Source organism: Cadophora gregata (genome assembly GCF_030347475.1).
Source record: "Cadophora gregata isolate MNR1 chromosome Unknown scaffold_10, whole genome shotgun sequence".
In the NCBI taxonomy this organism is placed as follows: Eukaryota; Fungi; Ascomycota; class Leotiomycetes; order Helotiales; family Ploettnerulaceae; genus Cadophora; species Cadophora gregata.
The window spans coordinates 1225755-1242134 of NW_026695933.1; the positions used below are offsets into that span (position 1 = coordinate 1225755).

Here is a 16380-nt window from a genome sequence, read left to right on the forward strand (position 1 = left end):
GACGGCCCAACGTGCCCTCTCTGCTAAGTACAACCCCGAGCTCTCTCTTCCACTCCTCAATATCATGACTTCTTGGAAGTTTCTTTACCTGTCTTAGGCAAAAGATAATCTCCGCCAATCATAGCTTTATACACACCATACAATCCCATCAGTGGCCAAATGTTCCATAAGAAAGCGCTCAGTTTCGACTCTGCTCTCAATCTCCTCTCTTTCTCAACATCGACCTTCACCTTATCATACACACTCGGCAAGTACGTTGCATGGTATTTCCCTCTCAAAGTATCGTACTGCTCTCGATTATATATCTCATCGAATTCCTCTTCGGTATAATATGTGTGGGCGTATAACCATTTCTGACCACCAAGTGCATCCACCTTCTTCTCAAATGCTCGATTCCACTGTATAAAGTCTTCTCGTTTCTTCGGGCCAGGTCCCCACACCCCAAAATTGAGCATCATTTCAGGACGCCGCTTGTTGGTTTTTAGGACTTGAAGACTATGTGTTGATGCGCTGCCACTTTGTTTGAGTGGACAGAGCCATATCGGGTAGTGCTTGAAGTTCTCGTCGAGATATGACATGAATGTAGCTGCTTCTTCAAAGGGTATCGCAACGTCTTGGATGGTGTAAAACGACGAGAGACCACTTTGATGGAGAGCGTGATACATCACCCGAGTGTGCATGAAATAATCGAGAAGGAAGCGGGTGATTCGGTTAAACGGCGTGATGAAGTAGGCATATGCATACTTCGCCACCCAGAAACCGCCCCTGTCGTAACGGAAAAGGTAATCTACAACGGGTATTGCTTCAGTGACTGGGCTTGCACGACTCTTCATGAGGCGCTGAACGTGGATATAGAACCAAGGATCTGTCGGGCGTGTGAATCCTTGAACCTTCACACCGGTTGGGACATTGTTCGTGAGGCGACCAATACAGATGATCCCGTTGTCCTTCGAGTACATGATACCGTCTAGATAGTCATTTGAATTGTCCTTAGTGGCCTTCTCAATCTCCTCTTGAGCTTCGGAGATGCTGGAGACCTTGATATAGGTCAAGGCTACATATGTCTTAGCCTCTATCAGTTGGATCTCTAGGAGCGTCGTCACACCCAGCGTCCCAAATGATGAAGCGGCGCCATAAAACAGATCTGAGTTCTCTGTCGCGGATGCTCTGATAATTTCTCCATTGGCAAGAACCATCTCAATCCAGTTGATAGTTCGGTCGAAAAAGCCATAGCGAAAAGAAGAACTCTCCCCAGCCGTTCCAGCGAAACCACCTCCGACTGTGATTCCTGGAAACTCCATTACAACAGGAGGAAGTAAACCATGCTTCAGAGTAACCTCGACCAGAGAATCCATTGGGACATTGGGTTCCACCAAAGCGGTCATGCTCCTAGTATCGACTTTGAGAACATTGTTGAGCTTAGAAGTATCTATCATTCTGTCTCGCTGATATTGTGACTGACGGGTACTGTTTGTTGAGCCATGATATATCCGGAATGCGTCTTTTTGAGCATGAAATATCCTGACTGCAGTGGCAAGATGTGTTACCGCGCTGTCATGGTTCTCCATCTTGAAACTGACAGGTTTCAATGAAGTATCTACTAATTGGCGAGTCTGGCTCCAGTGTTACTTTCAAGATATGACATTGCGAGGATAGACTTGATACCTTTGTCACTTACCACGATAACTCTCACCAAGTGAAAATACTCAGTGGGACCAAGAAACCAAGAGCCGAGAGTTCCAAGAACTATATGGAGCAGATTTAGAAATTATGTCCTGTATGAGCCCTTACTGAAGCGAGGTATACAAAGACACAAAACCCCACAAGAAAGCTTTGCCAGAGATTAGAGATGATCGTGACCTCAACAGCAGAAGGAACAATCTGATGAGAGGTCATCGTCAGCGTGCACGTGACTTCCCTTGGCCAAAAGGCACTGCGAAATTTATCGGGCGTCTGAAAGGTTTCTCAAGGAACAACAAGCACGAAAATGTCTTCCAGAATCCCGCCTCTACTGGAGCCGTACGTGGAACTCCCACCGGAAGCTTCTCTGGTGCTCCTGACGAGCGTCTTGGGCGCCAGCTCGAACTGGCTTGTCCTGCGCTTTCTTTATAGCGCTATGATTGGTTCAGAGGTATCTTCGGAGGTGGATTCTGAGGATGAGCCCAAGGTTTTGTTGGTGAGCTTTATGAGAGACTTGACATTCTGGAAGGAGAATGCAAGGAGACTGGTAAGCCTAAGTCTGTCACTGAGTTTGGTGTACTATTTGCGAGGCCCTTTTTTTCTCGCTTCATTTTCAAAGGACTCTACTGAAAGTTTTGATGTTTAGGGTTTGGATCTTGACAAGCTTGCTCTTAAGAAGAGGTTTGCTTTCTTAGATGGGATAGGTGGTCTCTTCCTGCCCCGGCAGTCTAGCGCTCTAGCTAGAAGAGGCGGAGAAAGGGTCATCACAAAACCGGGGCTTGAAACTATCACCAGAGACATCCAAGAGAGCATTGAAGCATTGCAGGGCCCGCAAGGGACAGGCAAAGTATTGCTTGTAATCGATCAATTAGATCTTTTGTTAGCAGCTGGAGGCGAGGAGCTTGGCACTGTACAAGTAGAAGAAATGCTGATGGATCTCCGCGAGGTATGTTGTTTCTACAAGTGGTTATGACTTGCGATTAATGTCATCCCAGAATGTACATGCAACTATCATGACGCTCTCAGCCGACCAACCGCTGGTGTCTAGTCAACAAACACCCCTAGAAGCAAACCACTCGGCTATTTTGCTAAGTACGGCTCACCAAGCAGATGTCATCATGAATCTGAGGCTTTTGGATACAGGAACCGCGAGGGATGTTAGTGGGGTACTAAGAGTCACTGCAGGTGATAGAGTTGAAGAAGACCTAGATATTCAGGAAAGAAAAGAGGACAGAGAGCTGCTGTACCTCGTGGGCGGAGATGGTGGAGTGAAGATTTTCGAGAGAGGCCAATAATGCAGAATAAAGTACCAATCGATTTGCACCTGCCACCGCCTCACAGCGATACGTAAGTTTCCATGTGACGATTTTGCCAGTGTGTTTTTGATTCCGTTCAAGAACAATGAAGCGATGCATGAACCCTAAAGAAACCGGCCTATTGATATCCTCACAGTTCACCATGCAGCTAAAACCCCATTGTTGCAAATTTTGCATTCGCTAGCATGATCGCAGTCCTGAAGACATCATAGGCAATCCATCCGCAACCCTTCCCAGTTCAACTCCGCAGATGATGATTGAATTTATTCGGCCTTGGCAGTTGGTCCTCTCGAGTCCTTTGGTACACCGGTTTGGAAGCCGTTCTTGAATCGTCTGGGAACGCCCTTCATGTGTCTCATGCGTCCGGTACCAGTGGTCTTCCTACGCTTGGCCTTCTCGCCCCAGTTGTCTGTCATAACGTCAGTCGCCACATCCTCCTATCGTTCGCTTTCCGTATCTTCATTCTGCTTCCCGAGAATCTAGTAAAACGTACATTGTCTAATCTTCGCAGCTGGGTATCCGCATGACGAGCAGGTGTGCTTCTGGATGTGGAGGGATCGACGACCTGAGCTTCCACGTCAGTTTAAGAATTCTTCATCTCCAGCTTCTGGTTTTCTGGTTCGATCGTTCTGAAAGTTTCGGGTGGACTGACCGCAACGTCTGCACAGAGTGTGCGTCTTGTTCTATGTGGATATTAGCTTTAAAACAACGGAAAAAGAGCCAGGGCAACTTGCGTGACGGCGACCAAAGCTGCTCGTGCCCTTTGCTGTGCGGGTATCAGTATATATTGCCTCGTAATTAATTGGAAATGAGTTGAGAGGGATTGGGAGAGGTGCGCGGAGCGTGAGATGCGTTTGTTTGGAGACACGTACTCATTTTGGCGGATTTCTGCACAGCAAAATGTCAGCAGATGTCCAAAGCATCAGAAACACATTCCAGTCAATTATAACAATGCGCTGACTTACCTGGTGGTTGTTGTCGTGGGTGTTGTTGTTGGCGGAGTTTTCAAATCTTGGGGTTTGAGGTCAGAAATTCAAATGTGCGGGCTAAGGGAGCTAACCATAAATGGACTAGCGTTTCAAAAATCTAGCGAGCATCCTCACACCAAACCAGCTTCTGATGTCCTTGAGCCTCAAATCAACACTACCGATTCACACGTATTCTATAATCACTGCGGTGAACAAGGCACGATGTGTACTCCTCCCCAACCTGTAAGACTGGAAAGTACTTTTCAAATGCCTATTTATTGCCATATTGTTGAGCTAATCGTGGTGCACGATGTGTACACATATGCTATGCTATGCTATTCATATCCCTCTCTGCTCCATCAGCTATGATCATCAAGCTAGTAAAAATGTCCATAAATCTTCTAGCCTCCCAGCAATAAGCAATAATTTATGGCTTGATTCTGACATGCATAGATAGCCATTCAGACATCGTCCGAATCGGCACTGCCGATGAGCTCAACTCAAAAGTACTTTGCACAGACTCCTCAGACATAAAGAGGAAGGGTATTTCGTGGGCGGAATCGTTGGACAAAATATGCGTCCTGGACCTCCTTGACCTTCTCGGTTCTCGTCGGTTCTGGGAACTGGTATGCCACAGAGAATGCCTGTCGCCAAACAGTTGCTGCCTTCCACTCAGAGATGAGCCACGCAAACTTTGGCTGAGGGTTAACCCCGCTGACATGATCGATCAGGTCTCGAAGAGGGAAGAACGCATAGATCCGCTCATCATACGGATTGGTTTTGTAAAGCCAATCACTATCGAGTGGGGTTCGGAAGCGAGCATAGACTTCGGCGAAAGTGTAGGCCAGGACTATGTCGAATTTCGGATACCGAAGCTGAAGGCCTGTCCAGCTGTCTGTGTTGGTAGATCCCCCATCAACGCCGCGGCCCACAACTACAACAGTAGAATGATCGCGAGCAGCTGAAAAGGAATTGCTGAACTTTCGGTCATTGGTTTCGTTCCAAAGATCTGGATCAAGAAAGTGAAGTGGCAGGCCATCAGCATTATCCCGGGTAACCCATGGCAAAGCAGCACTGGCACATCTGCCATGCCAGACAATTGATTCTGCTGACAGCACAGGAGTCTGAGCCAGGAAATCCCTCATAAACTTGCCGAAAATAAGCCAATTCGTTGTTTCGAGCTCGATGTGTTCGTTGTTCTCTGCCTTCCAACTCTTTCGAGCCAAGATGATGACGTGAACTCCGAGAGTGCTTACTTCGAACGGAAGCTCGGTAAGAACCATGCATCTCTTTTGTAGCTCTCTGCCTGTCTCTGGAACTCTCACTCCCTTGACAGGATTTTCAAGAAAGTCCTTGAGAACCCTTTGATGCCACTTCTCCCGGCCTTCCAGGCGAAGCTTCTCTCTGTGTTCAAGCGTATAATTCGCGACTTGATCGGCATGTCGGAGCCAGTCGAAGGCCTCGACATATTCCGCATTATCCTCGCGCCATTTCTTGGTAGCAGCAGCATCATCTTTCTTCTTCTGCTCAGACCTGTTGTCGCGACGAACCTTCGCTGCGTTTCTTCTATTCTGAATTACCTCCTCCTTGGTTCTACCAAATTTGTCTTCCAGAGTCAGCGATGCTCTACAAGGGGTCAAGGATACATACTGCGAGCCAGTCCATCATCTGGGATATCTTTCCTGACCACCGCCCATGGTGCTAGAGTTGGGTCATCCTGAGCCTTCTTGGCGTGATTACCTCCTGTATACTTCTTGACACCTATTTCATGTTAGCATTTCCAAAAGTACTTTTGAATGTGAAGATGCAAATAGACGCCGTCGATGGAAAGGAACACTCACGAGCAGGTCCCTTGCCCTCACCTCGGTTTTTCTTGTGAGGCTTGTAAGGTCCTACTCTATATTAGCAAGTGCTTCGAAAAGTACTCTGGAGAAGCTTGCAAATCGGTAGTGTCGATTCGCTGAGGAAACTTACTCTTTCTCTTGGGTTGATCATCATCTTCATCATCAATGAAGCCTTCGTCATCACCAAGGTCTTCATCCTTGGTTGAGATGCCGGCCGCAACATCATTCTTGTATGTCTCGACGTCCTTGATATCCTTGACATCCTTGACGAATTGGACCTCATCGAAGAATGTCTTCTTGACTGTCTTCTTGATGCACTTCTTGATGCTCTTCTTAACGTTATTCTTCTCGTCTGGCTTGTTCGGGGTCATCTGCGTAAGATCCTTCTTGCCAACCGTGATAATCTCAATATCACTATCCTTGTCCAGGTCAATGGCAAAGGTAGTAGATACCAGTCTTCCTGTACCACAGTTAGTAGGCTGTCTCTATCACCACGACGGAGGAGGGGCTTACTTCTCTTCATTGGCTGTGGCTCTTCATCAGTCTCATCGTCCTCATCGTCGTACACGATGTTTCTGCCACGACCCTTCCTCATTGATTGGATGTCACTGTCGTGTCCACATCAATCGGTTGGGGTGTCTTCGCAGCAGCTGTACCAAATCATTGTCAGTATGTTGCCAAAGGTGCCCTAATCGACAGTGCCGATTCTTACCTTCTGTAGAGCTGATTATCGATGGTGAGAACGTGAGGCGAGGCTCCTCATCGCCCTCTTCACCGTGATTGATGGCAACCTGCCACTCGTTAACCAACAGTCCTCCAAAAGTACTTTTGGGGAGGTGAGTGAACTCATACCTTGTCAACCATGGTCAACAATGGTTATGCGTGCGGTCTCTCGTTATTTACTTGGGTATAATAAATTGGAACAGTTAGATTGGTTGTACAGACGCGACACGAGGTTTGAGGTGAACTGTTGGTGTTGAAGGATGGAGAGAAGTGGAGGAGGGGCAGGCAGAAATATAGATGATTGTGGGCTAGAAAGGAGGAAGTCACGATGCACTCCGCTGAACGCAGATAGGGCAGTCACCACGGTTCCTGCCTCGATCATCCAAAAATGGAAGGCACGACCTAGACATACTGTGCTTCCCCACCACAACCTTGTCTGAAGAACCTGCGGGCTTGGGTCATTGTTACGTTCTTGATTACCTTAATATCTCCCAATGCTAAATGTCCTCTTCTCACTTCGCGATATTTGAAGATGTCGGGATCTTCTGTTCTCTCAACTCACCCAGCTGACAGTGTAGGCATCTTCAAGTCGCAATCTCAACATAGGACATTACTTGGAATAACTTCCCAACATGATATCTTGGAGTTTCAAATATCCAGCCAAAATGTCGACGAAATTAAGTGTCAATATTCTCCCCTCGTTGTCGAAAATGTACTAGAATTGTCCTTTTACCTAGGCCAATCTCAATCAATCTCATGCTTGCGGAAAGGTCAAATGTCCGTAAAAGTTTTCGGACAATCATCAACTCTTTGCTATTTCCAGAGCTCAAATGCTTCTTCGACAATTCAGATCAAGACACCGAGGTCAAGTTCAAATCTCGTTCGTTCTATTTCGTTTTCCATCTCATAGATAAAAACGTAGCAGGCTTTCTGTTCTCTTACTCCCTAGCTGGCAGTGCTTCTTCAAGTCAGAGTTTCAACATGTGACATATGACACATATAAACCGAGGGAACGATTGCATAGACTTGGAGACATCCAGCCAAAAATCCGTTATAGGGGTTGCGTATGAAAGTCATGGCAACTTGCTTTGGATTGCCAACCTAAGCCATTGAATCTTAGATACAGCAAAATGATAAATGAATGTCCCAGACTCCTACAGACATTTAACCTTCCCCAACGATAAAATCCACTTTCGCATAGGCAACGGACGATTCAAGTAAAGGTTTAGTTATCGAGGTAAACCAAGTTCAGAACACATCATCGTAACAAACCAGCAATTCGTCACCCCATTGAAACGCCTGTCTTACGCCATTGGTATACCCATATTCCCAACCCCAGTAAGCTTCCTCTCTTCATTAGTTTTCTACACCCAGCATGCCTTTCAAGCCACCCTCAACACCTCTCCACCATCTCCCTCTCTCCTCTAGATCATCGCCAACACCACCCAGCGCTTCCTCCTTCCTCCTCTTCGCTTCTCTCGCCGAAGCAGTACTACCCAGTCTCTTAACTTCCAAAGGCTGCAACTCAGCATTCAACCTCTCTAGCTCCTTTGTCTTTCTTGGAACCATGACCTGCAACTGCTCCAATTGCCTATCCAATTCCGCGCGTTCCTTCTCCTTTTCCTCAACAGCCGCAAGTGTTTTCTCCAACGGCATATTCAGCCTTGGATTCGAACCAGGCTGTTGCGCCGCCCTCAGCTCCTCGATACTCGCTTCTAGCCCTTCAATCTGCTGTGGTAGCTTTTGCAGTTGTGAGGTCTGCATCTGAATATTCTCGTACTTTCGGCATAACTCCCGGCCTCGCTTCTCTAATTCTGCCACCAGTTCCGCGACTTCGGTCTTTTGCGATTTAAGAGCAGCTTTCGAGACAGCGAGTGAAGCTTCTAGTTCGATGTTCTCTTGATGTTCAACAACCAAAGGTGGATCTCCGACGATCGCGCGTATGAATTTCTCTTTGGTGACTTGTTCGAGGTAGGAGAAACGGAGTTTGGAAAAAAGTTCCTGGAAGCATTAACGAAAACCCGATGCAAGTTAGGAAAACTTTGCCTACCTTGTAATGTGCCAGATCCGCTTCGAGACTTGCAGGAGTAGGACTGTCGAACACATCTGCAGACACGTCTGAGGTCCGCTCCCCTGAATTTTGTTTCAGCTGACCGGAAACTGGCTCGCTGAGTTTGATTATAGAAAGTTCATGTCCATTTTGGGCGTCTAGAAGCGTGTCTAGAATATCTTCGTGGGATTGTGCCATGTTGCTAGTAGAGGCGCAAATGTCTCCTGGTACAATGTGGTTGCGCGGATATAGTTGGAGGGGTAAAAATGAGTGACAAGACGCGTGGATTGATCTCGATCAAGCGTGAAGACAGGAGACAGAACTTGAAATACTGCAAAACGCGAGGCTTCTATTCCGCCAATGCTGCACTGAGCGACGCTCTTATCTATGGATCAATGTATCGCGATGGAGCTTTGTTTACTTTCGAGCCGTAGCCTTGCCTTGCCAAGCCCCTATCTCTTTCACCGCTCGGCAGAATAGACGACCCCAAAAACTGCCCAGAGCGATTCCAACCAACTGGACGCACTGTGGAAGCCAACTTCTTCCCGCTGCAAACATGGCGACAGACGAGCTGACCGATGACTATGTCGCCAATCTCATGGCTAAAGACGCCAAAGAGAGCTCTATCAAATACTCCTCCGTTGGCTTAGAAGCTTTTGGGCCCTCCAAGTATGTGCCCCTCTCTATCCAATGTATTTCATGTCTCAAAAACAAAGGCTGATAGGTACAGACCACCAGGGACTAAACCGAAACCGAATACTCGTTTCCTGAGAAATATTATTAAAGATACTGATAATCATAACGCAGCACTGCTCGCGAAGGAAGCTGCCGAGTCTCGCGCAAGGCTACAGAGCTTGGCCAGCAGTCCACAGCAGACAGAGAGGGCCCGTGGCGCAGGTGATATTAGGAGGAGGCAACTTGGCGATATCGCGGCCATTCTTGGGGGGCGGTCGGCGAAGAGGAGGAGAGTCGAGGAAGTGGGAACGGAGGGGAGAAGGCCGAATACTTCAAGTGAGGATGATGAGCTTGAAGAGAAGCCAAGAGTGAAGCGTGCGAGGGAGGAGAATAGAGATAGTAGAGAAGATAACGACAGGCCCAGAAGTCATAGAGCCCATCGCCGGAGGGATATAGGTGTTTCCGAAGAGAGGGATCACGATAGAGAGCGACGGAGAGATAGATCACGTTCCCGATCGCCCAGAGAACATCGAAGCAAAGACAAAGAGTCCCGACACCGACACAGATCACCTAGGAGGAAACGCTCAAGAACACCCACACGAGATAGATCTCGAGAGAGATCCCATCGCTCACACCGTCACCACCGCTCTCCATCAAGAGAGCGCAAATCCTCAAATACAGAATCCAAGAAACCAGAAAGCAAACCAGACTACGATTCTGATCCCTTGGATGATATTATCGGGCCACGCCCACCTCCGATCCCAGAAGTGAAGCGGAAAGGGAGAGGCACGATATCTAACGCCTCCGGAATCGATTCTCGCTTCTCGGCTAATTACGACCCTACGGCTGATGTACAGCTTGATTTTGATGAGGAGAATGATTGGGATCAAGCGTTGGAGGCACTGAAGGATCGTCAGAAGTGGAAACAGCAGGGTGCAGATAGACTAAGAGCTGCTGGATTCACGGAGGAGGAGGTCAGCAAGTGGGAGAGAGGAGGAGAGAAGCGAGAGGAGGATGTTAAATGGTCGAAGAGGGGGGAGGGGAGAGAATGGGATAGAGGAAAGGTCATAGATGGTGATGGGGCTGTCTCCATTGAGCCGAAGTTTGGGAGATTGACGAATGACTGAGGCTGGATCTTGTGTCAAGAATATTAATTGGGGCTAGCACTCCTCTTCGGCAATCCGGAAAGCGCCTGGAGAGGGATATGATGTATAAACCATCCGAATTGTTCACAGGCAGGCAAGTGTTCACAGCTGAGTTCATTTGTCTGGTATCAAATCTGGAAGTGGCTCTATTGGAAGCTCGCTTGAGTCTGGCCAATGAGCTACATCACGGTTGCATCTTATTCGCCCATCAAAAGTTCAGCCTCTCCGGGCTGACCAGTAGCTGTAGGCAACCAGCACAATAGACAAGCCATTCTTAGAAATATAGTCCAGGACTTCTCACCCACCCATCATTTCGTATTTCTGGTTGTTCTTCTCTCAAAGTCCAAAGCCAAAACTCTCACCAGTTCTCCTGCACATATTCACATCTACCTACGCAATCAGGGAGCGATGTCTTCCTCCCCTGCGCCTTCACCAGCAGATCCTGCAAACAATACCTCATCTCCAGAACTCACACCATCCGAACGAGCTGCTCTTATGGTAGGAGGTCATGTTTCGCTCTCTCTCTAAAATCTTCATAATTTAGCGATCGAGCTCAGGCTCATGTTCATTGACTCTCGCTCCTCAACCCGTCAACAGCTTCTATGCTACATATCCTAACCCCTTCCGTAGCACTGGTCTCTGTACGGTCAAGGTCATGATTCCGATCTACAACGCCTAAAACCACGCACCGCGCCCCCAACGCGCCAGAAGCCCATCTCCAAACCTGTGTCCGCACCATGGAACGTCCCTCTGTCCCCGGCACAGATGGCTAATCTCAGACGGGGATTTTCGCCTCAAGAAATGGAAGATAAGTGGTTTATTTATTCGAGGGATGGGGATGATGACCAGGCCGGTAGTGATGGGGGAATTGGAACGGGTGTCGGGGAGGACAGTGATGAGGATGTGGAGGAGGACTCAGGAACAGAGTCGAGTTCTGAGAAGAAGGAAGAGGGTGGGACTTCTGGAGGTTTACCCGAAGGTTCTCACAAGCAGAGTACCGGCCCCGAGATAATGCGCCTCTTCATGGTCCGTAGCTGGACAGGTAACCTTGTCTATATCATACGGATTCTGGTCTTACGAGAGGAGAGTCGATCCGGAGGAAAGAAAGAAGAGGGGGATATGGAGGGCAGGATTCTAGGCATTGTGTGGGAGACTGACGAGGAGCGTGTTAGAGGACAGAGCGAGAGTGTGGCGAAGGAGAGTGCAAGGGAAGTGTGTAGGTGGATTTTGGGTGTTCAACTGTTGCCTGATGTGCCTGCGCCGAGGCGGGGAAAGGTTCAAAGAGGAGGATCCGAGACAGAGAATTCCCAGTGAGTCCTTATTACGAGAGGAAACTTTACTGGCATATGATCGACTAAGGTTGCCTCTATGTTGTTGAAGTCTTGATTTCACTCATTTCTATGCTGTGATGCTGATACAGCTGGTATATAATGCTCTTCCATGCGTGTATATCCTGTGGTAACCACGCCGCACAAGACGATAAAGCAATGCCGGAAGACCCAACGCCATGCCGCTAAATTTAAACCCAAGCTTTGTACAATGACACTCCCCTCCAATGTCCACCCATGTCTAGTGTCAGAACCACACCTCAACCAAATTCCTTTAGATCAAAGATTGATCAGATCAACCTCTGAGAAATCGGGAGGATTCCTCCCATAAACCACCCTAGCCTTCCCATCTAAGGCGGCACCAACATTACTGATCCAAATATTATTCCCAGCAAACTCTCTCGTCCTCTTGACCTCATCATCGCTCACTCCAATATCATCTCTAGGGATCCACACAGTCGGTCTTCTAGCCCGAAGAGCGTAATGTTGGAACGCATGTCTGACAAGCACATCTCTCTCATCAGGCGTTAGGTCCTCGATTTCATCATTGTAGCCACCGTACAAAGCATCTGCAATCTTCATCTGTGCCTCGATATCACGATGGCGCTTACGACGATGAGGTTGGGGAGAGACGTTTTCCTGGGCTCCGTCGTTGCCAGTGCTGTTGCCAACGGTCTTTGCTCTGATTTGGCGACCCGATTTGGCAGCCCAAGTTCCGGCTCCATGGGCGATGTTCACGGGATTGAACTTGGCGAACTTTCCTCCAGAGTTGATTTTCGACATCTCGATCGCTCCATCGTGCTGAGGAATTGCGGTCGCTTCATCATCCTCCTCAGTTTCGTCCAGGCCAAGACGACGGGCTTGAGCTCTCTCGAAAGCTTCGTCTCGAAGAACAGCTTCATCCTCGAATGTGATCGGCAGGAAGTTGAGTAGAGGCCCAAAAGATATGTTGAGCAGATACTGGTAGAGAACCGTAAACCCAAGGGCAAGTATCATTATGATGGCCTGCGGGATACAGCTTGCATTGTCGTTCTCATCTCTGACTAAGAGGAAGAGGCCAAACATGCAGAGCTGCATGACATACAGTCCAGTGAAGGTTTGGTTGATGGCCCGAGGATAAAGCAGTCCACCGGTGTCGAGTTGGAATCGAGTAACGTAAAGCATGTTATAGCGATGTGCAATCCAGAGGAGCGTAAATGTGATGATGGCAAAGATGATAATTATGGGTGACACAACGCTGTAGATTAGAGCAATACATGCGAAGTTGGTATAGACCGGAAAGAATTTGCCCCACGTGACGGTTGGGAGAGTTGTATTTCGTTTCCACTTCTGTCTGGCCGTGTTGTCAAAAAGCTTTGGAAGTAAGTACCACATGATCAGTGTAGCGATTTGAAGCAGGGTTCCAGAACTCGTTGACAATGCTTGTAGAATCATGTAGGAGAAGAAGTAGTTTGCGGCCTTCGGAAGCTGAGTTGCGAGAGTATTCGGAATCGAAGTGATATCCGTTACATTGGTAAGTGCTGCAAGAGCACCTCCAGAGATAGAGACAACGAGGAAGACTTGTACGAACAAGAATGCAAAGTAGTAGTTCTGCACACTCCGTTGCTGCTCGGAACCGGTCTGGGCCCCTTGAACGGAAGCTAGATACTGCAGTATCATAGGAACCAGAGCCAGCAAGATAGCCAAGACCAAAGCTGGCAAAACACCTGCAATCGCTTGGAGTACTTTGTGCGGGATCTTGTTGAGCCAATTGAGCCAAGGATACTCAGCTGCCAGTCCCTCGATCTGAGCCAAAGAAGCCGTCCAGGCGACAGGGAAGGTCCAAAGAACCACCATACCACCGACAATACCGAACACTACCGCAGTTCTGAACCAGGCTTCCCACCATTTGATGGACATGTTATCCCATATGACATCCTTGGGAGAGATTTCAACGGACCGGGGGGCCATCTGCTTCGGCACATGATGGGTAACAGATTGGCAAGCCATATGTGCAGCAACTTGATGGTTGAACTGGATGAAGGCGGAATTCATCAACGGAAAGCGTTCTGGATGCTTTTGATCTATCTCAATCTCGAGGTTCAGACGGGCAAGCTCTCCCCTGCACCAGTAGATTGTATCGACCTTGTTGCCAGTAAATGGTATCCAGGTCAGCCAAGCAGGGAACCAGCTAGCTTTCGGATTCTTGTGAGTTGGTCGGTCCTTTTCTTTCAAATAGCGCTCCCATACAGCACCGTGTGCATCTTCCATGTACTCTTCATTGTATGCAATAGGGTAGTCGGGCTTCTCCTTCCCCTCGCCGCCAAGAAAAGGGATGGCAGATTTAACCTTCTGCAAGAATCCCTTTTTCTCGTCTGCGTCAGCTCTGGGTTTGGACACAGATCCTCGACCACCATCCTCCTGTGTGAGTGGAAACTCGTCGCCTTGCTCATAACCGGTTGGCAAAGGTGAGGCAAAACCTCCTGATGGAGCTTTCCAAAACTTGAGAAATTCCCAACCCCGACTATCATCGGCTGCACCGTCATTACCTTGCTGGTATGTTGCTTGGCGTGTTTTGTTCCCTGGCAACCTCATGTCACCTCCATGAAGTCCAGGAGCCTTAGAAGATACTGGTGAGACCTCATCGGCTGCTTGTCGCTGTCTTCGCTTCTCCGCGTCCGCGTCGGAACCAGCGCCAAAGGGACCACCAGCCGCAGCAGCTTGACGGGTAGCAAGATCTCCTCGATATCGGCCGTATTGATCATACGCATCGTCTTCCGCTATGGATCCTGCATCCATATTCATGAAGCCGTTCGTTGTCTCGACCTGGTTATTGATGTCTCGCCCAACGTTTCGAGCCCCGCCAACAACAGTATCTCCCACTGTGTTGAAGCCTTTCCCAATACCTTGACCAACAGCTTCAAATCCTTGCCCAACGGCAGCCAAACCTCCACCAATTGCAGGAACCTTGAAAGTTCTCTTGCGCTCTGTTCCATGTGTACCGTTTTCAGTACCCTGCTCTCTTGCTCTCTGCTCTTCCTCATCTATAGCATCGTCAACCGTATGAGGTACCTGATGTGGATCTCCCGTGCTCACGCCCCCAGATTGAGCTAATGCTTCAGCCCTGGCGTTTTCATCCTTCAGCCGCTGCTCTTTGTCCACTTTAGTTTGCTTTTGTCGGGATTGCTTCGCATTATACTTCTCATCTTTTTCGAGCTGCTTTTTCTGGGCTCTCTTTGCCATCCTAACTAGCTCCGTCTCAGCACCTTCTAATTTGAGGAATATTTCATCTCGTTGCTTGATCTTTTCAAGCAATTCATCGAAGTTTCGGTTGATCCAGATGTTTCTAATTCCTCCAGGAAATACATCGTAAAGCCCACTGAGAGCTTCCGTAGTCAACCATTTCGATGGTATGGCGCTGACCAAGACAGTAGTTGCTGATGCCTTCAATCGATGCTCGGCTGAGGTCAAATAGTCTTGTCGGACCTTGATATAAACTCTCAATTCTGTGAAGAAGACACTGCAAACCCAAACAATAACGAGCAATGCTAAAATCAAATGCGCCCAGTATCGATGGGTATGCGTTGGTCGAACGTTTCCCCATGCTAGCACATCCAATCCCTTGACATTGATTCCTTGTTCGCTTGTACCTGCGGTCTCATTCGCATAGTGAGGCCCACGTCCTCCATGATAATTGAGGGGTACCAAAATCGGCAGAATAACGAGCGCCAGAGGTATGAATATGACCAAGAGTGTCTGCAGGTATCGCAGAAAAAAATAGGCATCGAGACCACACTTGTTTATGACTTCTCGATCGGTAAATCGGAATATGGCAACGAGCCAGCCCCAGGGGCTTCGTGGCGGGGGATCTGTCCGCTCTCGTTCAGGGACTAGGTAGGTTTTTGGTTTACTGTGGCATGTTAACAAAAGCTTCCATATTCCATGTTTCAGGAGCTCACAATATGCGGGCCAGCTTATTTTTCAGCAAGATAAATGCCAGCATCTGGATGCCAAAAATAACCAGCGAAGTAGCCAACGCAGTGATGAAAGCTACCAGGCTGATGCCTTCTTGACTCTGACCGTCCCCGAAGGTCTTTGTGGTCGTCGCCGCAGCGGCGCTGCTAGTCGTCGTAGACATGGTGCGGACTGCAAATGGCGATTATCGAGACATGAATTTATTGAAGGAGGGAGGTCGCCAGCTGCGGTTGAGGTAATTGTATGTGATGAGATGATTCACAGGTACTAAGAGTGCAGAATCAAAATCACCAGCTATTCTTGAAGGCGGAGGAAATGTCGATATCGGGCAGGGAAGGGCAACAGCAGGTTTTTGATATGTTCATGGGACAGGACAGGGCAGAGAGCAGGCAGGGCTGTGCGTCCGTGTGGTTTTATTCTCCCTGTCGCGATGTCCAGCTGGCCCCGGTCGGCTTGGCTATATGTATTGGCCAGCCACGCAAGAGAGCAAAGACAATGATGCCAGTGGCCGTTTCTTTGGCATGCGCAGGGGAGGGATGTGGATGTGACAGGGCTCCAACAGGGATGGCAACCTGGGAAAGCGACAAGCCGGAGGAGAGAAACAGCACTGGAGGCGAAGACTGGAGAGTTGAGAGACTTGAGACAGCGTTGTGGCCCGCGCCTATGACGATGGCACGCATGTCCCGGCGGACTGATT

The 16380-nt window shown here is 48.5% G+C and overlaps 7 protein-coding genes across 7 annotated transcripts; 3 read left to right on the forward strand and 4 right to left on the reverse strand.

Moving 5' to 3' along the window:
* Positions 1 to 62: 62 nt before the first annotated feature.
* Positions 63 to 1568, reverse strand: ONS95_001761 (uncharacterized protein; the record flags this gene model as incomplete). The annotated part of the gene is made up of 1 exon (XM_058494974.1): positions 63 to 1568. One exon carries the CDS (start codon positions 1566 to 1568, stop codon positions 63 to 65), a length of 1506 nt encoding a protein of 501 aa, XP_058355284.1.
* Positions 1569 to 1987: 419 nt separating this feature from the next.
* Positions 1988 to 2975, forward strand: ONS95_001762 (uncharacterized protein; the record flags this gene model as incomplete). The annotated part of the gene is made up of 3 exons (XM_058494975.1): positions 1988 to 2227; positions 2327 to 2626; positions 2676 to 2975. 3 exons carry the CDS (start codon positions 1988 to 1990, stop codon positions 2973 to 2975), a joined length of 840 nt encoding a protein of 279 aa, XP_058355285.1.
* Positions 2976 to 4488: 1513 nt separating this feature from the next.
* On the reverse strand, positions 4489 to 6403 carry ONS95_001763 (uncharacterized protein; the record flags this gene model as incomplete). The annotated part of the gene is made up of 5 exons (XM_058494976.1): positions 4489 to 5570; positions 5615 to 5725; positions 5806 to 5856; positions 5939 to 6268; positions 6322 to 6403. 5 exons carry the CDS (start codon positions 6401 to 6403, stop codon positions 4489 to 4491), a joined length of 1656 nt encoding a protein of 551 aa, XP_058355286.1.
* Positions 6404 to 7570: 1167 nt separating this feature from the next.
* On the reverse strand, positions 7571 to 9044 carry ONS95_001764 (uncharacterized protein). Its single transcript, XM_058494977.1, has 2 exons — positions 8582 to 9044; positions 7571 to 8532 (listed from the first exon to the last, which is right to left on the reverse strand). The coding sequence occupies exons 1-2, from the start codon at positions 8777 to 8779 to the stop codon at positions 7888 to 7890; spliced, it is 843 nt and encodes a 280-aa protein (XP_058355287.1). The 5' UTR covers positions 8780 to 9044; the 3' UTR covers positions 7571 to 7887.
* On the forward strand, positions 9031 to 10688 carry ONS95_001765 (uncharacterized protein). The gene has a single exon (XM_058494978.1). It carries the CDS (start codon positions 9253 to 9255, stop codon positions 10381 to 10383), a length of 1131 nt encoding a protein of 376 aa, XP_058355288.1. The 5' UTR covers positions 9031 to 9252; the 3' UTR covers positions 10384 to 10688.
* On the reverse strand, positions 10689 to 16322 carry ONS95_001767 (uncharacterized protein). Its single transcript, XM_058494980.1, has 2 exons — positions 15668 to 16322; positions 10689 to 15618 (listed from the first exon to the last, which is right to left on the reverse strand). The coding sequence occupies exons 1-2, from the start codon at positions 15844 to 15846 to the stop codon at positions 12009 to 12011; spliced, it is 3789 nt and encodes a 1262-aa protein (XP_058355289.1). The 5' UTR covers positions 15847 to 16322; the 3' UTR covers positions 10689 to 12008.
* On the forward strand, positions 10810 to 11715 carry ONS95_001766 (uncharacterized protein; the record flags this gene model as incomplete). The annotated part of the gene is made up of 2 exons (XM_058494979.1): positions 10810 to 10899; positions 11032 to 11715. The coding sequence occupies 2 exons, from the start codon at positions 10810 to 10812 to the stop codon at positions 11713 to 11715; spliced, it is 774 nt and encodes a 257-aa protein (XP_058355290.1).
* Positions 16323 to 16380: the final 58 nt, after the last annotated feature.